General features: G+C 39.4%; 1 protein-coding gene across 4 annotated transcripts in view; it reads right to left on the bottom strand.

The window, feature by feature from the left end:
* Positions 1-823: 823 nt before the first annotated feature.
* The window catches only part of pcmtd1 (protein-L-isoaspartate (D-aspartate) O-methyltransferase domain containing 1), an 81,150-nt gene continuing 56,451 nt past the window's right edge, over positions 824-25,522 (bottom strand). For all 4 annotated transcript variants that reach the window (XM_080194237.1, XM_080194235.1, XM_080194234.1 and 1 more), the window contains 4 exons: positions 24,167-24,269; positions 17,326-17,497; positions 14,513-14,636; positions 824-2,711 (listed from right to left, as the gene is read on the bottom strand). In XM_080194237.1, coding sequence (XP_080050363.1) covers positions 2,344-2,711; positions 14,513-14,636; positions 17,326-17,497; positions 24,167-24,269 — 767 coding nt within the window. In that variant the 3' untranslated portion in view covers positions 824-2,343. The remainder of the gene's footprint in view (positions 2,712-14,512; positions 14,637-17,325; positions 17,498-24,166; positions 24,270-25,522) is intronic.

Raw genomic sequence — 25,522 nt, 5'->3', positions numbered from 1 at the left:
CTCTGCAATCTCTTCCCTCACCTCCCACAGTAACCTGAGGTACATCCCATCCGGTCCCGGTGACTTATCTATCTTGACAGAATTTAAAAGTTCCAACACATCCTCCTTCTTAACGTCCACAATTTGGACATTATTTGGAAATAGCCCATTCCAAATGGAAGAGCAGCCAAAGCAAATTCCTGCTCAGGACTCATGAATGGGTAATATAAAGCATGTGACCCTGCTGTTAGTGTTGCCCACATTAAGATCATAAAGGGTGTATGTGGGGTCCATGTCTTTAGACCTGAATCATGGTCTCTGTGGCTCTAGAATTCAGCACTGCAGCTTGCTTCACTCCAATCCCATCCCCTCTCTAACATCTAAAGACTGTGTATAACACATCCTTGTTAGCACAGACACTCTGCTATTAAAATCAGGCAGCCCAACTCAGATGACACATACTTCTAATGGGGTCAGATGTGTTAACCACAGATATATAGATGCTTGCTTTACCATTATTTATACAGCAGAGTGAGAGAGCAATTTCAGCTCCAGTCTGATTTTACTCAGTGGAACACTTTACCTCATTCCAAAACTGATGAGAAAGCTGACATATGCTTTAGTACTGGTTACTAGCTAAATATACATTGAGACAATGCTATGGAAAAAGTCCATTAGTTATTGCCTTAATAGCTGCTTTGTAAATATTGCTTTTTAGAAAATGGGGCAGCTCATTAAAGGCAGACCAAACTCATTTTGTTGATGCCAAATTGTAGATACATTGTTTTTGAAATAAAGGTGCACTTATTTAAATCCAAGCAATCAAACAGCAGACTTATAAACGTTTTGCTGCACAGGTATGACAAAGAATATCATTTTATTGCAAAATATTTCCCCAAATAAATGTATACAGAAGCAAACATATTCATTTAAATTGAGTTTTCATAGAACTGCTAGTGTTTGCAATTAGTAATTCTATGAAAAGAAGCAAACCATATTTGACACCAAAAAGCAACACTTCTAAAGATGACTTTATATTTCTTGATCAAAGTTGCAGAAAATTACATATCTATGAAAATACATCTATTTTTTAAATCACTGTATATAATAGATCAAATGACAAACAGTGCAGAAAAAAAGATTTTTCAATGTCTGTACAAAAAGTCTAATATTTACCTGAATATCACTCCAAGTAGCAACACCAAGTTCACAATCCACCATGGATTAATCATCTTGGTACACCAGTACAACCTACTGTACAAGTTATCAAGAAAAGATCCCTCAGTGTCCTCTCCCTGAGCTGTTTGCAAACTAATGATTCAGGAGAGGTGCAAATGAGCAAAGTACTACAGTAAGCAAATCAGTGGCTGTGGTATATTGCCTCACTTTTTTGCAAATTTGCTACATTATCCCTAAAGTCCCAGAGTATTGTAAAAGGGTATTTATTATCCCAAAGTAATTTCAAAGTGAAAAAGGTAACAGCATTTTCATTGTTTGAACACTTGAAATGAAGTTCAAAAATAATGTCACAAAGCAAGTTTTTGTCAAAAATGTTTAAAAGTCTTGGCAAACTTAAATTTTCCTCAATTCTAAAGTGCATCTGCTGTATAAGGACATTATATGATATTTTGAGTCTAAATAGTATTCATCCTCATGAAGATCAAATCATTATTTGTCAATGCCCAATTGAAGGACCTACCAGATATTTATGGCTGTAAACACATAATTAAGTAGTTGTACAATTACCAATGACTGCTGGTATAGCTAAATTCACTTTTGTACTGAATTGCTCCAAGAGGCCATATGTTTTTTTGCATTGTCATAGAAAATATTTTCTAAGGTTAATACAGTTCTCAGAGTTAAACAAATACATTGCTTTATGTCTGTTATTTATTGTATGACTGCGCATGCATGACTTATGAAGGGAAGTGGTAATAAAGTAAAAATTGCTAATTGCACTAGCAAATCTGATTAATCAAGTTATATTAAATGGTACTCACCACTTAAATGTTTAAAACTTTTATGCAACTTTAAAAATAACCTACTTTTCATCTTCTCATAGAAAATGTGACGATTGCCTCAAAGTGTTCTTATCATAACATCAGAAATCTCAAGATTGTGTATAACCTGAAGTATTCTGATTAAATCTTCAAATGTGAACTCAGCATCTGAACATAATGATTTCCTTCACTGGTACAGGTAATCAAGTCAAACCAATTTAATCATACTTTTAATATTTGAAACCTGCTTTCTTTATATTCAAGCAAATGTCTTTTTTGGAGTGATTACTCTAGAAAATGCTACATTTGAGGATTAAGAGACATCAGTTAACATAGATACCTTTAAGATTTTTTTTGTTCAGTGCTATTTTTGTCGATAGAAGGTTAGGTATGCTTTCAAAGATTCTGGTAGTGGCAGACTCAGAATTCTTTCACGAAGCAAATTTGGAGAAGCCTCTTCCTGTTTGAGGTCTTCATTCATTTCTTTTTCTTCTTCTTCTCTATTTTCTTCCATTTTATCATCCTCATCACTGTCAAATGGCTGAGGTATCAATTGATTGCCCACAAATACATAGGTGTCAATTTTACGCCGGCGAATTTTCTTGCGTTTCCGTTTTGGTGCAACCTTCTGAGGAATGCCTTTGGCCTGAATCTCTTGGTTTATCAATTTTCTAAGATTGCGGCGAATGTAAATTCTTGCCAAGTCCTGCAGACATCGTACAGTTACTGGTGCTATGAAAGATAAAAACAATATTTATATCTGCCATACATTGGATCACCTATTGTGTTGCATGTAGCAAGCAAGAACCATGTACAATCTTCGGCTAAAGTGGGGTTAGATGATGGGGGAATAAGATTCCAGATCATGTAGATTAATTTAAAATGATAACTAAAATATATTTGGTTCTTGTTCATTCATGTTACCAGTTATTATAAATTCCTATACAATATTCGTATATTGGTATAGTATTGGTCTTCTTATTTAAGGAAGAATTTAAATACATTGGAAACAGTTCAGGGAAAGTTTACTAGATTAATACTTGGAATGGACAGCTTGCCTTATGAGGAAAGGTTGGACAGGTTAGACTTGCATCCACTGAAGTTTAGAAGAACTAGAAGCAACTTGATTGAAATGTAGAAGATCCCAAAGGGATTGGATAGGGTGCATGTGGAAAGGATGTTTCCTCTTGTGGGAGAATCTAGACTAGGCCCACTGTTCAAAAATAAGCGGTTACTCATTTGAATCAGAGATGAGGAGAAATTATTTCTCTGAGTTGAGTGTATTTGGAACTCTTTCTTAAATGTGGTGGAAGCAGAGTCTTTGAATATTTTTAAGGCAGAGGTAGATAGATTCTTGATTAACAAGGGCATGAAAGATTAACATGTGAACAGGAATATGGGGTTGAGGTTACAGTCTGATCAACCAGAATGTTTTTGAATGATCGGGTGGCCTACTCCTGCTCCCAATTCATATGCTCATAATAGAAATTGAGTGTGTGAACTTATTATTTATCTCATCCTGCTGGTAGTAGCACTGGGAAGGCAAGGGAGATTACAATTAAAACTCAGCAAAATTACACAATCACTTTCCACTATAAATATGGACATAAAAATCTTGTACCTCCTCAAAATTCTTATTTGCTAGCAGACATTTAAGCTTAGTCAAGCTGGAAACTGAAATCAATATTTTGTTATGAAAGTCTTTTAAATTGTATTTGATGACTTACAATATTCTTAGAAAAGTGCCCAAGGAAGGGGTGAATTTAATGACAAAGAACAAAAAATAATAGCAAAGGATAAAATCAATGGCTTTAGTTTTCCCAATGCTCCATGGTAGAATTTTTTGACTCATCCATAATTTCATATTAAAGGAAATATTCTCTGAGCTGCGCTGTACAACCAAAGCTCGTCACACACAACAAACAAAAATCAGAGGAAATATTGCTCAGAGGTGGTCAAGAACAGCGGTGGAAGAGCAGAGCTTAGTATCAACAATGTATGTGCAGAAACTGACTGCATGTCTGCAAATAATACCACTATAGGTAGAGAAACAAGTGGAATGAGCAAGGAAAGATCTTTTTAGTCCCCTAGGCTGATCAAACATGGGCATAAAATGCAGCAATTTCTAGAGACACACTGGCAAGTCTTGGAAAGGCAGGAATGAAAACATGCAAAGATACTTGATCCCAATATTTAAAGGTCTGGATACAAGCCCAGGAGGTACATTCCAAGCACGGGAATCATTCTGAGACCAGGAGACTCAGATGAATGAGTTTCTTGAACAGGATACAGTAGTTTTTAACTGCTGGACTCCTTTAAATTTTTTTCTGAAGATTTCTTGCACACACAAAGATTAACAGGGAGCTTCTTAGGGCACGGAAATGAATCCACATCATGATGCTACAATCAAAGAGAAAAAGTACACCTAGGTGGGGTAGCGGTGGTGTATTGGTCAGCAAATTGCAGTCGAGGGAGGTGACCAGATTGCAGGGATTGTGGTGGTCAGAGTGATGGGTATATGTTTCACTGAATGGCTTGTTGGGTCTGCAGGAGACACTGTTGCTCCTGGCCCACAAATAGTGCTGTAAATGCACTTGAATCATGTTTTCAGCCATTCTCAAACTTCAATACAAAGTTTCTCCCAAGCCTAGAAGTTAACTTGAGAAATCATCCTTTCTCCTGCCTTCATTAAAATGAAAGAATGGCAGGTTTGTTCCTGCTTGACATTTTTTTTTAATCATGATCCCAAACCAAGCATAAGAATCAGCAGCAAATACTGATTAGTAGGATCTCCCAGAGTGTGCAGTATTTTCTTTGCATCATTTCATTACTGGTGCAATTATTCTCTATTTTGATGTTCTTGTCTTGAGGGCTTCGCAGTAAATGAAGGAATGCAGACTTAAATCCCATAAAACAATTTCATGAGTATGAACAGCTATTATGCCTCCTATTGTTCAATGAATAAATTAGATAAGTGTGGCTGCCAATGATGTGACAGAGGATAAGAGTCATAGGAACCCAGAGTCAAAGGCATGAAGATTTTAGGCAGAGGGTTTCAGTGCAGGTGAAAGTATTTTTTTTCTCCTAGGGGGTGGGGACAGGCAGGGTGCAGTTACACCATGGTGGGATTTTAAAAAGTTCACTTTACAGTGCATGAGTAGCACTGGCTACATTTATTGTTCATCCCTATCTGCCTTCTATTTCAGAAGGCATTTGAGTCTCAACCACATTGCTGTGGTCTGTAATCGCATGTCACAAAGATGAGATTTTAAAATCTGACTCAGGGAAATTAAGTTATAACTGCAGATACACAAATGACAAATATTTTTAAAATCACAATTCTCAACAAGTATACAGTCCCTTCAGAATATTAGATTAAAAGAGGCTTACAATTTACTCAAACAGCAATAGATAAAATGGGAAAGCCAGGCAAGGGGAGGGGGAATGGGGAAGGACGTGATTAAAATATCTGCAAAGGATGGTAAAGAACTGAAGAGAAGGAAGGAGAAAATGGAATCAGAGTAAACTTACAAGAAATCTAAAAAAAGCAAATTGTAAGAGCTTTCACAAGAGACAGGAAAAATTCTAATGAGCTATAAAGGAGTGGCAGAAAAATAAACATTTGAGGAAATTTTAACTTCTTGATCTGCCAAAAGTAGAAGAACTAGGTATAGCATGGGGAATCTGGAGTTTCAGCAACACTTGTGTCAGTGATTTGTTTAACTAAGCCACTTCATTTGCATCTGACTTCTGAGTTTCAAATTAGAGCGAACAGGCATAATGATGATCTGCAGATGTCTACTCCAGATGAACTTTTTAAACGGTAGTCAAGATGGTAATTGAAGGATTATGGAGGTGGAGGGAACAGAAAAAAAACTATACTATTGAACTTCTAATTGACAAAGCTGAGGCTTAGTTCATAGATGCTCCCCGAGATATGCTGCTGCAATGTGCGAGGGCCTGCAGGGAAATACACTGTCAGTGGGAAGAAGCAACCAGCCTGAGAAAATAAGGGAAGTTGTGGATGGAGACTTTGGAGGAGCTTAGCAACAGCAATATGGTACCATGTTCATGGACACAGTGCCAGAAGTGGCTTAAATTACTAATTAGGGCAGCAAGTTAATATATAGTGGCACATTCAACCACAGCCTGATGTATACATCACATACATACCCTTCATTCTGCCCTCCCAAGCCGACTCTTAGACATCACCCCTCACATTAACTTACCATGCAGGTGCATCCATTCTCTCTATGCACTTCCATACATCCCCATCTGACCATCCAATACAGACTTTTTTTCAATATTTTTCATCACAGCCTTCGTGGGGCATTGACATATTTCCTTCCTGCATTTTTCTGGGCTCCCTCAATCCATGTCTCAGGGTTGTCCACCCAATTATCTTCTTCAGTTTCTGTTTTTACCCTAAATTTCCCCTTCAGTGTTTGATAAGACAAGGCTAGTGGGTCTTTATTTCCAGCATCCATACTTGGCCATCTTTCTCTAACTTTTTGATTCCTGAACTTTTATTTTTGATCTAACCCACTCATTTGTCTTTCTGTTCATCCAGCTAATTCTGAGTATCCTCCACACAGCCATAGCTACATTTCAAATGCTGTTATCTTCTTTCCTTATAGTCACTGTCAAATCCATAGAGTGCAACCAGAAATTCTTCAGATGCATACTGATGCTTTTGGACTTCCAGACACTGTTCTAAGTCACTCATCAAGCCTCTTGCCATAGATAATTTAACCTGGAACTTATTTTTGGATGTAACTTTGGTGTCTATCATTGAGGCAATGTACTCAGTTTATCCACTGCCTCCACCTCAGTGCTACCAATCTTGACTTTTCTAGCATCATTTAGAGACACAATGGTATTTGCCTCATAAGTCCAAAACATTAATTTGTTTGACTGGGCCTGTTGGTGTCTCTGGCTCTTCCTACAAGTGTGGTGACATACTACATCATAGAAGGTCAGGTATGCAGTGTCAATTTTCTGGAGACAGGCAACTGACTAAGAAATTGTATTTGTGGATTCCAACATGACAAGGATTTTCCATCATTTTAATGCAATATCACACCTCTCCTTCATAATGACTCTCAACAAACATTGTGCTTCCATCCGTTTGACATATTCCATTACCCTTATTGAAACGTCTTTTCATTCCCTGCTTTGAGGAAAGTTCAGAACACCATCCAGCGGCAGGGACCTGGAGAAGACCCTGATAACTGCAGAGGAAGTAGGCTTGGAAATAAGAGACTCTAAGTGGGCCTGATCATTGGAGATGATAGACAGAGCCTTTCAGCTCATAGAATCAAGTATCACGCTCCAATATTGCATACAATATCCCTCTTGACCTGATGTCAGCAGCCAATGGAATATGACTATGGTCTTATCACCTTTTTATCTTGATAGTTCTAATTCATGTATTTAAACTCCCATAGGCCCAATAAGCATCCCATTGCGGAAGTTGCAAGAGGATTTAAAGTGTCCTCAGAGAAGATCGGTCAGAGGGTCCACAATCGCAAAACTCATGGAGACCATACACCAGCTCAGATACACTAAATCTGGTGGGACCAGTAAGGCAGCCTGGTGTGTTTTCATCTGGGTGTCTCACAGATCACAAGTACAAGCAGGTGGTGAAACAGGAACAGCAATGGTTAGTCTGTGATGAAGGTTGCAGGATAGGCCAAAGGTTGTTCAGCTGCCTTTAGATGCTGAATCTTTACGGCTGTTGATGAAGCAGATGATTCTGGAACAGCAGCAATCAAAAAAAAACTGAAGTAGGTTTGGCAGGTCTTCCAGTCTCAGCATGCATATTTATGGAGAATTTGACGATGTTTCAAGCATTGATATTATACATCTCTGTAATATTTACATCCATGAGCAGAGTAGCCACTTGCAAGAAGCATCAAATGCAGCAATCAAATGAGTACATGCTGACATTCACCAATGAACAGTACCTTAAACAGGATAGATTAAAAGCCCAGCCCTGGCCTTGTGCAACAAAGTGCTCCCCTGTTAATTGCTAGCAGCGAAGGGTACTATTTGAGCCTTGAGAGAGAAGATCAAACAATCAAACAAATCACTTTCCATCTCGCCTTTTTTGCCTGATGTCTGGTAAGCGGCCTTTTCACTTATGACAAATGGTAAGACAAGACTAAGCTGATCTATGAGCACCTGTGAAAAACATTGTTGATTACAGTACTGTTTCATGTTGGGAGACAAGTGGGCTCAGTCTACTGCCAATAGACGGGTGCAATCTTGCCATAATGAGGGAATCCCAGATAGTTGTGTGTGCTGTTTCTGATGCCATAGTCACATAACAATTCTCCTTCTCCACTGTAGAGGAACTGCACTCTGTCTCTTACTGGTCCTGCAACACAATGTTGTGTAGCATACATGAACATTCTCAAGACCCCTCAAAGCACACCAAATCTGTCCAAATTCCTGAAGTGCACCTTCAGCTTCTTGGTCATTTGCTCAATGGCATTCTTCGGCTTCACTGCCAACATCTCATTGGTGCCATCAGCCAGATTTTAAACTGGATGGTTACAGTCTCCCAACAGTCAGCTGGTAAACAATTCCATGGTTTTAAGACTGCAAAGGTTATACTGGCACAGGTGAAATTAATCTCTGTGAATCGTGCACTTACCAGCCTAATAATCTCTTCGCGACTGTAGATGAGCTGCACATTGCTAACTATAAGGGCTACCGCTCCCATCAAACACAAGAGATCTGTGATGCCTGGCTATACAAATGGCAATCAAATGATACCCTGCAACTGTGGAAAACTAAAGTTGAGCACACACACATTCTGACTGCCTTACTGGTACCCAAAGTGTACATAATTGCCTGAGCTAGCTAACAAGCTCATCATTTGATGTATTTGTGGATAGCTGATTGAGAAATCTTGCAAATACTTATCGCTGATCACTGGAGGGAGCCGGAAGCAAAAGCAAATTGAGGATGGTGGTTACTTTGATGGCGAGTGACAAAATGTGGCCAGTAGGCAGCAACTATCTCTGGTGACCTGATGGGATATGTGGAGCTCTTGGAAGCACTAGTGTTCAGACATTGAGGTAGTTGATCTTTTCTGCAATGTGCTGCAGGTATTTCCTGCTGCAAGTACCTCTGTTCTCACCTCCTCTGCTGCAGAGTGGCAGCCATTAGGAGAAGGTTGTTAATACTCCTGCTGCTCATCTTGGTGATAACCTCAGATCCAAAGTAAAGCATAAACGGCACTCAATGCTAATCTGAAATGTGAAAGTTGAAAAGCAGAAAATAAATGCACAAAACTCCAAAATGGTGAAAATGAACTCCAATGTTGTGAAAACAACTCCTAGCACAAGTAGTGTGAAGCAAGTCTTTCACTTAGATAAAGAAGCAGGTGTGAGGTTTTATTTTGGAGTAATTTTTGTCCCATTCACTGCCACTGTGCTCTTGCCTAGATTTTACTGCCGAGTTGTAAGAAGCCATACAACTATAGTTAATGCTGAAACACTTCCCTGGCTCATTAAATTAGCTGTTAATTGACTCTTTTTGTGGAATTTTGAGTCTGCATTAGCAGTCAGCAAGACTGGTGATATAGATGCAAAATCCAGAATCCGAAAACTCTATTCTCGCTGGCAAGATCGCATTTTCCGATTTCTATACCTCTCACTGATGGGAGTAATAAGGCTCCCCACTCAGGAAGGTCAGGATCCTCACTTACATGATTTAACTTCTCGTTAGTGGACCCTCCCACTGGAGCAACAAGCTTCCCCCCTTTGCTGAATATTCATTGTGCTCCAACTTGACGTCACAATGGCTTGATTTACAACAGCTGTATAAAAGTGAGAACCTGGCAGCTTCACCTCTGAAGGGGATATCAGAGGCGAGTGCTCAGATCGCCATCACCTTCCAGGGTGTAAAACAGAGGGGGAGCAGACAGGACCAGCGCCCTGAAGAGGAGGGGAGGCAGAGCCCGTTGATCTATTGGGTATAGGTCATTTGTGGATCTACATCCAGTACATCCACAAATACTCTCTGATGGCAGACCCGTGGCTGGTAGTGCCTCAGAGAAGGCACTATCAGCCACAGGTCTGCCGTCAGAAAGTATCCCAACTCCAAATGTCAGAGATCCAGTGCCAGGGAAGTCTGCCTGGGGTATATTGGACCACCTGTGCTAGGTGATGGAGGAGGTGACACCACAGGGATGCCGCTCTTTTCAGGTCCACACAAATGATCTGCGCAGCATCTCCTTGTTAGCCACACACAAATACAGAAGGGAGATGACATATGCACTAATTGCAAGGATTCACTTGTACAGCAACTTAGATCAGGACCAGGTGAGCCAGGAAGCCAGGGCCAGGCGCAAGATGTCTTTGACTGTACCCACATAGTTCTGCATTCTCATAGTGGCATAGGGCCCTGTTTATCAACCACAAGGGATTTTACTCCCTCAACAGTAGAACGTGTGGGACCAAGCTATGAGCATCCTGCAGGTATGTGCCCGTTTCCCAAGGAGTGTCCATGACAACTACATCTTGAGAAGCTCCAAGATCCCAGACATTTGAGGGAGACCAGTGGCTGGAGCGATGGCTTCTCAGAGACAAAGACTACCCACTCGAGAGGACTGACTTCCTCATTTCTAACAATGTTTCCAAAGCACTCAAGATGCATTCAATCACGAAGGGAAAGAAAAACAAACAAGGCTCTTTGACAGGTGCAGATTACTTTCCCATTAACAATCAAACCACTTGAAAAGATGTAGACACCAGATGCTAACGTTCCAATGTTAAAAGGGTAGTCCCCAGTGAAACTGACCATTGAAGTATCTCAAAGGGGTTTCACAGTAGCTGTGGGCTATGAGAGGAAGCAAGGGGATCTCCCAGGAAATCCTGACGGGTCATTTCTATAACAGCACTTTAAAGAGAACTTTTAACACCTGGATCAATCCCTACTGGAATGAAGTGCTGCAGTGATTTTGAAGGCTGAGATATCTAAGGAGAACAGATGTCAAAGTGACCAGGGCATTGGAAACAAAATAGGAATGAATGGATCATTTTCAGGACAGCACAGTGTAACCACTGCCTGGCTTCAGCTGCCTGACTTGCTGAGTGTTTCCAGCATTATGCTTTTATTTAATACATAAGAAATACCAACGTACGTTAGCAGCAGTGTGTACCAACTGCAAGGTGCACTGCAGGAACTCATCAAGGCTCCTGAGACAACATCTTCTGAACTCACGACTGCTCTCACTTAAAAGGACAAGGGGAGCAGACACATGGGACAACCAACCCCTGAAAGTTCCCCTCCAAGTCACTCACCATCCTGTCTGTTCCTTCACTGTCTCTAGGTCAAAATTATGAAACTCACTTCCCAAGAGCACTGGGGGTGTACCTACACCACATGGGTTGTAGTGGATCAAGAAGGTGGCTCACCACCACCTTCTCAAAGGCAATCAGGGAATAAATAAATTTAGTGCTGGAAAAAAATTGGATCAGCTGGGGTTATTTCCTTTGGAACATAGGAAGTTGAGGGGCGATTTGATTAAGATGTATGAAGTTATTGGTGGGGAGGGGAGCGGAAAAAAAAGGGCAAAATAAAATGGATAGGTTGCTTCCTTTCATAGAGGGGTCAAAAACCAGGGAGCAGAAACTTAAAAGTAATTGTTGGATGAATTAGAAGAGGGCCGAGGAGAAATTCTTCTCATTCAAAGTGTATTTTGGACTGGAACACACTGCCTGAAAGAATGGTTAAGACAAAAAATCTTATCACATTAAAAAAAAACTCGGAATGCAACCAAGTGCAGTGACCTTCAACTCTTCAGGCCAAGAGTGGAATTAGTCTGAAAACTCTTTTTCAGTTTTCACAGCCAATATATTCAAAATAACTCCTTCTGTGCTCTAAACTTTGTTTGGTATTGAACTTTATATAATATTGTAGATGAGAATTGCTGATGAAGGCTCTACCATAACCTTGTTTTCAATTAACTATTCAAAAATATTCAGGAACTAGCTGACCTCTTGATTAGATCTAATTTTTGCCTAATTTGTTTGGTTAAGCCATTAAACATGATGTGGTAGAGTTTCTGCCAGTATTATCAGCATAAATCAGGGTGAAGTGGCCAAACAAGTATAACTCAAGAGAGAATTTTAAATACAAGTTAATTCAAACCCAAAAACGTTTTCTGCAATCTTTAATGCTGATTTAATAATATCTTCCAAAGTTGGCCCTGACACAAATCTGGACACATCTTAATCTGGATTGAAATGAGGAGAATGCAGGTGTTTCTGCCAATTGCCAGTGTTCCACAGAGTGGCTTCAATTTGAACATGTACTAGTAAGCATGTTTCATAAGTTTTGGCATTATAGGAAATATTGAACTTATTAAGCTGGTCGGTTTACACCTATGAAATTGGCAAATTTAAGTGTAACAATTTTTATAACAGTTATTTCTAGTGATATAAGTTACTCACGAAGGACTAAACACTTATTAACTGTTTATTTTTTGTGATAAAATCATTTTCAACTTCATTAAAAAAACTGCACCAGTTTAGCACTCGAATATATCAGGTTTTTTTTAAATAAACAATTTCTTATGCTAATCAATTGTGCTAGATCAACAATTTCATGTTTGGTAAAAATATTTAATGCAAGAAGCTTTGTACTAAAAATAACCTTGATGTTTGACCCTCCCTATTACATTTAACAAAGCAGTGTACTAATGATTTTTAACATTTTTAATGCTTTACTATCACAAATTATTTTTGTGCTACAATAATAGAATTCATAATATGTAGACAACGATTGCATGGTTTTTAAACATGACATTCCTCAATTTTGTCCTCCTATAGCCGCGATCACATTTAAATACTACTAGTGTGTTTTAATTTTTATTTTTAAAAACAAATTATGGTTCCCTACCCCCCACCCCCGATTGCCATTTTCAACAGTGCATGTTAATGGTAAGTAATATCAGGGTCAGTTTCGGCTTGGCATAGTTGGGAAAATTGGCCGCAAGTTATGTTTATAATTGTGCTGGTTAGTTTAAAGTTCAAGTTTCCACTAAAATATATTTGCATAATCAAATTGTAATAGCTAAAAATGTTAATACTGCACCGTGATCCTACAAAGGTTAATGTGGGTTTACAAAATGAAAAATTATGAATAAAAAGTGAAATCACTTAAAATACAGTTGATTGATCATTTTTCCTGTGTTAAAACCTATTCAGTCTAAAATACAATATAAATGAAATCACTGGGGCTTAGACTGATGTATGTACCAATTTGCATCATGGTAACAAAAACAGGTTAAATTATTCCTGTTGAGAGAGAAAACATTGAGCACCAATTGAAACATAGCTAGACACATTTAAGGTTGGAGATAATTAACTACTTATTTAAAAAAACAAACAAAAAAATGCAGTTGGTATGCAAACATTTTAAAAGAAAATTTGAATCTTAATGAGCTATACTCATTAGTGGCAATTACTGGTGGCCACAAACCAACATAAATTTCTTCAATGTTTGCCTCATCAAACTTAAAGCCTTCAAACTTTTTCAGAGCATCTATTAGCGTAACCCTGATGGAACCATCCAAAGTTGCAACTTAAAATCGCATTTTCGGATGATTCATAGCATAGTGAAATTGCCATGGGTAAGTTAGCGCTTCTAGATAGTTATTGTGCAAATACTTAGCTGGGAAGTTGAGAGAGGGATTCCTCATCACATCTTTGGGGTACCCCCTCACCCCAAAATTTGATGCTGGGGAACCCAAAGTTACAGCCAAAATCCTACCAAAAATTAGAAGTTTAATCTTGTTAAATTTACTGTGAACAAATGAATTATGTGAATGAAAAAGGCAATTTTTGCCAAAATTATGAACCTCCTAACTGCAATCTTTCACTATTCTTTTACTGAACAAAAGATTGACAGCAACTGCTACACCCTGTCCCCAGCTATATTCACGCCCATTAGAACTCCTGCTAGAAGTTATCAATGCGGTGGACATATTGAAACAATAGACAAATGATAGAAGTATCTTGTTCAATATGTTATCCAACTTGCTGCAAGAACCAATGGTTCACTGTGGTACTAACATTGCCAGTGATGGAGTGAGAATTTAAACTTTAAATACAGAGAACCTGTCCAACTGTACATGATAGGAGGTCTAATTCAATAATTTTAAAATGCTTTTTCAACAGGTAGTGATTTTCTAAGAATCTCCTGTTGTGCATGAGGTTATGTTGGTGATGCAAGATTCCAACTGTTCACAATATATAACACTCAATGCTTTTGTGTTACAATTACATTTAAGTTTTTAAAATTAAAGATTTTTGTACTATTTTAATATTTACAATCCAGTTCAAGTATTTTGAATACAGCATGGCAGATCTCTAGATTTATTTATGTTGAAAGCATGCTAACAATATTATGGGCGAGCTGCATATTATTGATATAACATTTGTTTTTCACGCACCTACTGCTGAACAGCAAAATATTAGCTAGCTCAACATCTTTCTTAAAAAAGCTGGAAAACTTACGTAGTTTTACATTCTCTGACTTGAAACAATCGGATCTGTTTGGTTGGATAAGAGGAGCAAATGAAACAGCCAATATGTTTTTGGTTTCCCATGTATTTTGTCCTGTGCGTATTATCTGAGTAAGCTGTAGAGAAGGATGGCACTGGTTAAGTAATGCAATGTCTTCTACACAGTTGTATTTTGTGTAAGATACATTTTTCACAGATAAGAGGGTCATAAACAGAGACACATTATTCCCATTTAGAACACAGCAGCTACAAGTGCTTTGCTATCAATCACTATGAAAACATGCAATTAGTGTCTATTACTAAACTCCGTTTTTTTTCCTGGGTGCTTATGAATATAGAGTGAACCTTTGGCCAACATGGACTTAATTACGCAACAGATATCTTGAACTAAATAACATTTACATGCTTACCCCTACAGTTTATCTACAATATTGTTAATATTTCAAACTCAATTGATTGACTCTTGAGCTATTGACAGTTGCATTAAATGAAAACTAAGCAAATTAGGAAATTACAAGAAGAAATGCTCCCAGGCAAAAAATGAGGCAACAGCAGTAGCGTAATGCTACTAATGAAGTAAATTATTTGATATGTTTTAAGATGCTTCTTCATACATCGAGTTTTTTCCATTTACGTCAATGTTTAGGTAAAGGATGATTTTTCACTTTGATACAGTAATTGAATCAAGTAGCTCAAGGTAAAACACAGGATGGATTATATATGGCAAGGACCTAACATGGCAGATGCTACTTCATGATCATTCTTCCTCCAACACAATTCCCAAATCAGTGATCTAGGAAAGGATAGGCAGAAAGTTTAATGTTCATCGATGTTAAATTATGGGTATACTTATTCTGTAGAAGTATGTCAATTAAGAACTGAATGAAGACTACTCAAAATCATTTTAGATGAAAGTCTTAGATTTTGTAAATTTTGGATGAAATTAGGCTCAGGGAAGAAGGTACAATATGCTGAAATCCAATCAGACAGTTCTTAGAATTTATAGTTGTCAGCAATGTTATTTCTCAATTTATGCAAATTACCATACAATTGTCATACTTTGGCTCCATACTTGAAATAATTCATTTGGGAAACTGAAAATTCTTGATAAGTTTAAGTGTGAAGTAGCTCGAGATCAGAAAATAACAAGTCATGTTGTTCATTTTATGTACCAAAACAACTTCAGTTTAAGGTGAACAAATTGAACGGTAATACAAACTTAAAAATGAATGATGTAAGGAGAGTTGGTGGAAGAAAAAGAAAAGCAGAAATGAGGAGACTGGAGGGCTATTTGGGCCCCCGAGTACATTCTAGGTTGACTGGTACTAAAACACTACAACGGCACAAAATGTTTTGCATTGCGCAGAAAGTTCATATTTGAACGAAAACATTATTCCTGCAGCCTCAACTCTAAAGCTTCACTGGGCAGCAAGAAAAAGTGTTTACTGCTTAAATAGGAGCAGCATAATGGTTAGCACTGCTGCCTCACAGCACCAGGGACCGAGGTTCAATTCCTGTCTTGGGTCACTGTTTGTGCAGATTCTGCACATTCTCCCCGTGTCTGCGTGGATTTCCTTCCACAGTCCGAAAGACATGCTGGTTAAGTGCACTGGCCATGCTAAATTCTCCCTCAGTATACCCAAACAGTGCCAGTGTGGGGCGTCAAGGGGATTTTCACAGTAACTTAATTGCAATGTTAATGTAAGCTTACTTGTGATACCAATAAATAAACTTTAAGTATGTTTGCAATTGCTAACGAGTCTCAATGCATTTTTCAGATTTATGTTTCAATACAACAGTCACTTTGAATAACTGTGGACAGAGATATTCAGTGAGAGACAAAAAAAAAACTAGCACATTTTCCAGGGCACCTGAAAAATCAGGTGCCCTGGAAAATTGACGGTCTATTTAATACTGTTCATTTTTCAACAATGCGAGAGGTGAATTTCTATCTTTAAGATTTTTTCCAAGGTAGACAACAGCTGCATGATACTAGTGACAACAGACAAAACGAAATACCGAAGCATTTTGTATCTAGGTCATATTGCAGAATGCATTTGAGATGAGGAAGATGATGAGAAATAATAAGCTCGAGACTGTAATTTGCAAAATCTGTTTACTCAGGGCGAGTGATATTAATGGTGGAAAACAGAAAACTTGCCAATTCTGCCATGCTCATTAGAAATTAGTTTATGGCTGTTGAATGTCATTTTACGTACATTATTTTCAAAGAGAATTTTCAATCCATTAATTTGGGCTGGACTTGACTTTGGATCTCTTAGGCAACAGGCCTTGGTGGTTTTTTTTAATGAATACTGGAACAAAGAACAGTACAGCACAGGAACAGGCCCTTTGGCCCACCAAGTCTGTGCAAACACAGATGCCTCTCTTACCTAATATTTTCTTGCCTCTATGTGATTCATATCCCTCTATTCCCTGCATATTCATGTATCTATCAGATGCCTCATGAACACTGTTATAGAATCTGCTTCCACTACCTCCTCTGACAGCCCATTCCAGGCATTAACCAGTCTGTGTGAAAAACTTGCCCCTTGCATCTCTTTTAAACTTGCTCCCTCTCACTTTCAGCCTATGCCCCTGAGTAATTGATACTTTAACCCTGGGAAAAAGATTATTCACTCTATGCAAGCGTATCATAATCTAGTAAACCTCTATCAGGTCCCCCTCTCATCCTTTGATGCTCCAATGATAATGACGTTCCAATAACTTATGTTAGAAACTGAATGAATGAGACAATAAAATGAATTAATAAATTGTTGAATATTGCTCTAAAGGGCAACGTACCTGATCTTCCATAGGCATAACAAGAATTCCACCAACTTTCAGAAAGATTTTCATGTAATTTTCATGATCCTTTTGAACTCCAGCTCCGCAATAAACCCGGTCATATTGAAGACTGTCCGACAAAACATCCAAGCAGTTCCCAACCACAAACGCTGGCTCACAGAATTCAAACCTGTAATGAACAAAAAATGCAGAAGTTTCGATACTTTTCGTAAATGAATATGAACGTGCCACTAGACTTATAAACCCCTCCCACTTTACAGGTAACTTCAACATGAAATATAGCAGAACATCATCAAACTTTTGATGTGCAATATTGCAGTGCTAACTTGAAAAAAACTAATAATAGAACATAGAACATAGAACATAGAACATTACAGCGCAGAACAGGCCCTTCGGCCCACGATGTTGCGCCGACCAGTTACAAAAACAATGACCCACTAGCCTATACCAATCCCTTTTCGTCCATAAACCTATCCAGAGATCTCTTAAACGCCCCCAAACTAGACGCATTTACAACTGCAGCAGGCAGGGCATTCCAATCCCTCACCACCCGCTGGGTAAAGAACCTACCCCTGACATCCGTCCTGTAGCTACCCCCCCCTTAATTTAAAGCCATGCCCCCTCGTGCTAGCTTTCTCCATCCGAAGAAAAAGGCTATCACTATCCACCCTATCTAAACCTCTAATCATCTTATATGTTTCAATAAGATCCCCTCTTAGCCGCCTTCTTTCCAACGAAAACAACCCTAAATCCCTCAGTCTCTCCTCATAGGACCTCCCCACCATACCAGGCACCATCCTAGTAAACCTCCTCTGCACCCTCTCCAACGCCTCCACATCCTTCTTGTAATGCGGGGACCAGAACTGCACACAGTACTCCAAGTGCGGCCGCACTAGAGTAGTGTACAGTTGCAACATTACACTGCGACTCCTAAATTCAATCCCCCTACCAATAAACGCCAAGACACCGTACGCCTTCTTAACAACCTTATCTACTTGATTCCCAACTTTCAGGGATCTATGTACACACACACCTAGATCCCTCTGTTCATCCACACTATTCAAAGTCCTCCCGTTAGCCCTATACTCGACACATCTGTTGCTCCTACCAAAGTGAATTACCTCACACTTCTCCGCATTAAATTCCATCCGCCACCTCTCGGCCCAGCTCTGCAACCTATCTAAGTCTCCCTGCAGACTATGACACCCTTCCTCACAATCTACCACACCTCCAATTTTGGTGTCATCAGCAAATTTACTAATCCACCCAACTATACCCTCATCCAGATCATTAATAAAAATTACAAACAACAGTGGCCCCAAAACAGATCCCTGAGGCACACCACTCGTAACTGTACTCCATGATGAATATTTACCATCCACCACCACCCTCTGTCTCCTATCTGATAGCCAATTCCTGATCCAACTTCCTAGATTACCCACAATCCCATACATCTGCATTTTCTGCACATTTCCAACACATTCTATAAATAACAATTAAAATAGAGAGAATAGGATTTTGCTTTGTTGGAAAACAATCTACAGTTAAACAAGGTGTGAACCATCATGGTTCATGCATGAAGACTGGCTATGAGTACTGCGTAAAGCAATGCTGCTGCAGTCCACACATCCTCAAAAAAGTAAAAGTCTCCCAGAAAGAAGGGAAGAAAATTTAAGATAAAGCAACTTGAATAATACTAAAAAATCTTGGATAGTATAAAATTGAAAAAAGAAAAAAAACTGGTGATTCGTAAGATACAACGCTATAGTCTGCAGAGGATCACGGGCATCTCTATCTATTGGACAGAGACAATTGGTTGGTTATATATATGCTGAAAGAACATCATTCCATAAGCCAGGGTGTGGCCAACTCTTATAAAAGATAGTCGGATTGGCGGATACTGAAGTGGAATGTCAGGTGATACTTGGCGGATACTGAAGTGGAATGTCAGGTGATACAACAGGATATAGATAGGTTGGTGCATTGGGCAGATAGGTGGCAGATGGAATTTAATCCTGACAAATGCAAGGTGATGCATTTTGGAAGGAATAATGCAGAGAGGAGCTATGTGATAAAAGGTAGACCGATTAGGAGTATAGAAATACAGAGGGACCTGGGAGTGCAGGTTCACAAGTCTACGAAGGTAGCGACACAAGTGGAGAATGTTGTTCGGAAGGCTTTTGGAATGCTAGCCTTTATAGGAAGGGGTATAGAGTATAAAAGCTGCCTTCTAATGCTTCAGTTGTACAGAACGTTGGTTAGACTGCATTTGGAGTACTGTGTCCAGTTCTGGTCACCTTACTACCGGAAGGATGTGGAGTCTCTGGAGAGGGTGCAGAGGAGGTTTACCAGGATGTTGCCTGGCACGGAGGGGCTGGGTTACGAGGAAAGGTTGGAGAAACTGGGACTTTTCTCCTTGGAAAGACGGAGATTGAGGGGGGACATGATAGAGGTATATAAGATACTGAAGAGAATAGATAGAGTCAATAGTGAGAGACTTGCTCCCTAGACTGGGTACAAATACGAAAGGTCATGATTTAAGGGTGAGGGGGGAGAGGTATAATTTGGATGTGAGAGGAAGGTTCTTGACGCAGAGGGTCGTGGGGGTATGGAACGCGCTACCGAGTAGGGTGGTGGAGGCAGGAACGTTGGACTCGTTTAAGGTTCAATTAGACAAACACATGAGCGAAACGAGGATGGAGGGTTATAGTAGGGGCTATTAAATAAGGTCAGAGCCTCGGGAGACACCGGAAATGCAGACTTGTAAGTTAACGTTTTTGTCTTTTTATTCTGCAGGTGGAGGTCCACCTCGTTGACAAACGAGGGGCATGCACACGGTGGGTCGTGCGTGGGCTGCTCTTGGAGGTTCCGGGAGTGGCCTAGTACTTGTGTGTGTGCTTGATTCTGGACCGGTAGACGGGCGCCGCAACAGCTCGGTGGCTAGCACTGCTAGCTGTGCAGATACATGGATTTGGGCCTGTGTCTGTGGGAGTTTGCGCATTCTCCCTGTGGTTGCGTGGGTTTCCTCCGGGCGCTCCGGTTTCCTCCCACACCCCAAAGATGTGCTCTTAGGCTGACTGGTTTACCAAATTGACACTATTCTCCCCTGAATCTGGCTAAGTTAGGGGTTCCATTCGTAGACACGCAGGGTAGAATAGGTGTAGGGTGATGCGGCAGCGCGGACTCGTTGGGCCGAAGGGCCTGTTTCCCGTGCTGGGTTCTTCTTTGTTCTCAGTACAGAACATTGGGAGGGGGGCGTGGGTGTGGAGCTGGGAGAGTTCACTGCACCCTGAGCTGGGTGACTGGGTGCTACATAACAATTGTGTGGTGGTAGGGGAAGGTGTGGCTATGAAAGCAGGAGGCTGGTTTCACAGAGAGGGGCTGGAGGGAAAAACATCTTACCATCATTGACTCCTGATCGTGCAGAAGGTGGCTACTTGACCCATCAAGCCTGCACCAACAACAATCCCACCCAAGCCCCATCTCCATGAGTCCACGTATTTACCCTACTAATCCCCTGACATTAAAAGGCAATTTATCGTGGCCAATCAAGCTAATCCACTCATCTTTGGAGATCCTTCCAAAGCGCTTCTTCAAAATATTCAAATTAATAAACTATTGCAATGGACATGTGCTTTAAAGTGCTTTGTAAAAAAACTATTTTCAGTTACATTTCTTAATTTCAGTCAAGTTCTCTATATTTCCCAATGACATAAGGCTCAATGAAGTGTCCTAGACCAGGATGACTGCAAACCCTGCCTCATGGGTCACACTGCCTTCCCAAAAGATGCATGCTTCTCCAGAGGCTCCAATCCTGCACCACCTTGTGGCCATCACAAGGATTGTGACTGTGCAAATATCTTTAAAATTACAGGACAAATAGTCACAGGAGAAACAATAACTATCATCAAAATTAAGGGACATCCCCACAAAAGAAAGCAAGACAGCGGATCACCTTGTTGCAAGTATGGGACGAAGTGAGGAGCAGATCCACATGAACTACACCACAAATCTCAACATATTACAACACAGCACACTCTTCCTTTTCAAGTCTAAGTTTCTTAGAATGATTAGGTCAAACCTGCCCCCACCAGCACCTTAAGACAGCGCATTCCAGGCCTGAACTACTCACTGCATGAAAAAGATTTTTTGTCATACCAATTAGCTTTCTTTTAAATAAACACCTCCTCCCACCCCACATCCATTTATTCTATCCAGACCCCTCCTGAGTTTGAACCTAAGGATAGGACTAAGACCGTAGGTTCAGGTTCAGGACCCAAGATTAGACAGTTTGCAAGTAAATGACATTTCTTCCCCAGAATTGTACACAGAATGAATTGCTGGATTCACAATGTTTTTTTTTAGAAAGGGCTTTAATGAAAATTAAATTGTTTGCAATTATTTTGTGGAACTGTGGCAGACCAAGCAGAAAGTTTGTACAACAGCATGTGGCTTCCATGATTGCTGACATTCGTTAACATTTCTCTCTTAGGTTTTGTGTCTCTTTTCTTCAAATCTGTTGTCATCGCCCTTCTCCTCAAAAATGGTCTACGTCCATTTGGGGAAAGACCGAGATTCTATGTTGAGGTGTTGGTCCGTTTAAGAACTAGGTTCTTCTACAAGATGATTTCTTGCAAAAATAACTTAATTCCAGTAATTTACTATGTGACCAAGCTACCTGAGAGATAACAGCAAGAGGGTATATGCACACACAAGATAGGGAAGGGGTGGGGGAATGGGGGGTATGGGAAAAGGGCTTAAATACAAGGCTCCAGCATTAATGCTTAGAATCATTAGATTTTTTGCAATTTATTCTTTCATGGGATGTCAGTGTCATTTGCAATTCCAGCATTTCTCATCCATCCCTGACTGCCCTTCAACTGAATTGTTGTTAAGAGTCAATAACACTGCTGCAGATCTGGACTCGCTTTTAGGCCAGTTCCCAGGTAAAGATGGGAAATCTCCTTCCTGAATGGCATTAGGTAATCAGGTTGATTTTTGTTGAAAATCAAATCAATAATAGTTTCATGATCACCATTACAGAAACTAGCTTTCGAGTTCAGTGCTTTTTTAATTAATTGAAATTTCATCAGCTTCCACTTCTGGAACTGAAACAACAACCTTGGAGAATTACACATCCCCTGCCCTGTCTACCCCCTGCCTTTGTCTGCCTTCTAGCCCTGCCCCTGCCCGCAATTCTGACAGCGGCCTTTCTGGTGGAACCATAGTGCTGCCATCCATTTGACTAGCCAGCTGTACTGGGAGGTTGGACTTCCTTTCCAATGGGGCAGAAGGTCCGACTTACGCCAATTTACAACCTGGTAGTCTTACACAGTTGCAGAAACACCCTCTAGAATGAAAGTGAGCTTGCCCCCAGCTTGTTTGCCAAGTAGAACCCTCACAGCCCACAAAATCCTGTCCTGCACCACCACCACCCCCGCCACAGCCACACTCGACTTGTCTGCAGACTTAATACCTCATCCTCCAAAACCTATCTACTGTTGTCCAGCTGGGTGTAACTACACTCACCAGATTCCATTCTAATCTACCTAATCAAGCTAATAAGTTGCCATCAATGGTTTCTCCTCCCATTCCTTAAACATTATTTCTGGCGTGCAATCTATTCAGCCTCTCCTATTTCTCATCTACATGCTGCCCTTGGTGATAGCATCCAAAAAACATATTGGCTGATGACACTTGGGCTTTACTTCAGCACCACCTTTTTTGAACCCAACACTGTTTCTATATTGGCTGCTTATCTGACCAACACTCTAGTCCTGCATGAACTTAAATTTCCTCCAAATGGAGCAAGATAATGATCTAATTCCCCTCATTCAGTACCTATTCCATCCCCCCCAACAAGTATCTGATGTTGAACAAGATTGCTAGCAAGCTCGATAACATATTTGGCCAAGAGAGCTTTCAGCTATAGACCTGCTGTCACTTATTTTCACCTTCACAACGTTGCCCTTGTCCACCTTTGTCTCAGCAATTTGTCTGCTGAAACCCTAATCCATGCTTTCTAAAGCACACTTGACCAACCTCCACATCCCATCCTTGCTAAACATCAAATTATTCACAGCTCTGTTGCTCATGTGCTAACTTGTATCAGATGCCATTCACCCAAGAACTCTCATCATTAACTGGGAAACAAAGTTTCAAACAACTGCTCAATGTTGAAATGCTCATTCTAGTTTGCAAATTATTCCATGGCCTGGCCCCTCTATATGTCTGTAGTCCTTCTTCCAGCCCTTTAAAAATTGAGAGATACCTGCACTCCTAATTTTGGCCTCTTGACGATCCCTAATTTTAATTACTTCACCACTTCTGATGTCTGAGCCTAAGCTCTGGAATTCTGTCCTTCACTTTCTTTGATGGTTTACTCCTTAAAGCTATTTCTGTCATTAAGCTTTTGGTCATCTGTTCTAATGTCTCCTTGTGTGACTTAGTATTGTATTTTCTTTCATAATATCTCAATGAAGCACCTTGAGATGTTTCAGTATAATAAAGGTATTAAAAACTCATGTTGTTGTTTTTGCTAATACTTAAGAAATTTTTCCTTGCTTTAAAAATTATATTGCCATACCTATATTTGGTAGGTCAAGACAACATCTCAGCATATTGCCACAGGAATGCAATAACATTCTTTCACACAAATATTACATTTACAAAACATGAAATTCATGCAAAACTAAGCACAAAGATCATCCAATAAAACAGATCCACTTAACAGACATGCATCTAAATATTGGGGAAAAAACCTCAGATTTTAATAGGGCTTGGAAGAATTTTTTTTAAAAAAGATGGAGAAAGCAAGCTGAAATCACATAATACTTACTTATCAAAACTATCACTGTTTTTTATAAAATTGTCCAACTTCTCTGTGGCGTAATCTACTACATCAGCATGAACCTCAATTCCATGGTTTATCCCAAAAGGGCCTAGAAATTTAAAAAAATTACAAATCTTAATAACTGAAATAATCTCTTTTTACAACATAACACAGATCTGGATGAAAAACGTTCATCTATTTAGCTAATGAATTCTGAACAAACCCATAATTCTAAATTATTTCAAAAAAGTCACCTCGACTCAGTGCAAGTATGTTTAGTGTCAGAAGTTGTGGATTCAAGTGAAAGGTTTGAGCAAATAGTCTGGATTGATATTCAATGTGATATTGAGTGAGAATTGCATTATTAGAGGACTATGTGCTAGATAGTAAATTGTGGTCCCATTGATCTGCTCAGATGGACTTATGATCCAGGAGACACTTTGAAAAGGAGTTGAAAATTCTTCTAGTGCGCTAGTCATATTCCCTTCTCAATAAACATCATCCAAATAGATTAAAGTAGCAAGGAAAATACGTGCTACTGCCTGTATAATCTCACTGATCGAACAATAAGAATTTTCATCACTTATTATTAAATTTTAGATGGTCAATCGAAAGTCTATTCCTTGTGTTCATCAAGAACATTGACATTATTCCAAAATTTGCCTTTCACCAGTTTGAACCTTGAACTATCACATTTATCTTGAAACATTTATTTTGAAATAGATTTTTATTTTACAAATTATTTGTATACTTCATTGTTTTCACTTCTCAATTGCTTCCTTTCAAGGCTGAAAAATTAAAGTATCTCTCATCATTCATCAATTAACTTGTTCTGACATTAGGGTCCAGTCTCATTGTCCCATTACACTTGCAGGATTTGAATGTATAATTTGCATCACTCGGATCAAAATTGGACATTGTACCCAGACGTGGTCTAACCAGAGCACCAGTTTCAGCACAATATCCTCAGATTTCTACTGTACTGATACAGCTTAGTTATTAATATTTTAGACTTTGGTCAAAAACAACTTCCAGTTTTGCACAGGACAATTTTTTTGGGGAAGATGGCTAATACAGAAGAGAATTGCATCAAATTACTAGATAGCATGAAGGGACTTGCAGAATGGATATATAATTGGCAAATGAATTTCTACATAAGTGTTTGCATCAAACTTCGGTAAAATAATTAAAGTCACATATTGCTTGGAATTTAAATGGAATAATCTGGCAGTACAAATAGAGGGGTCACTCAATAACAGCAGCCCCAGTTAATGGCGATTAGAAGTAAAGCAAATCAAGCTCGAGGGGTTATTTATAGAGAAATAGTATTGAAAAGTACAGAAGTGATGCTAAATCTCTATT

This window comes from Carcharhinus amblyrhynchos, chromosome 8, assembly GCF_965287045.1.
Source record: "Carcharhinus amblyrhynchos chromosome 8, sCarAmb.v2.hapA, whole genome shotgun sequence".
Lineage (NCBI taxonomy): Eukaryota > Metazoa > Chordata > Chondrichthyes > Carcharhiniformes > Carcharhinidae > Carcharhinus > Carcharhinus amblyrhynchos.
This window is presented reverse-complemented; position numbering and strand designations above follow the sequence as displayed.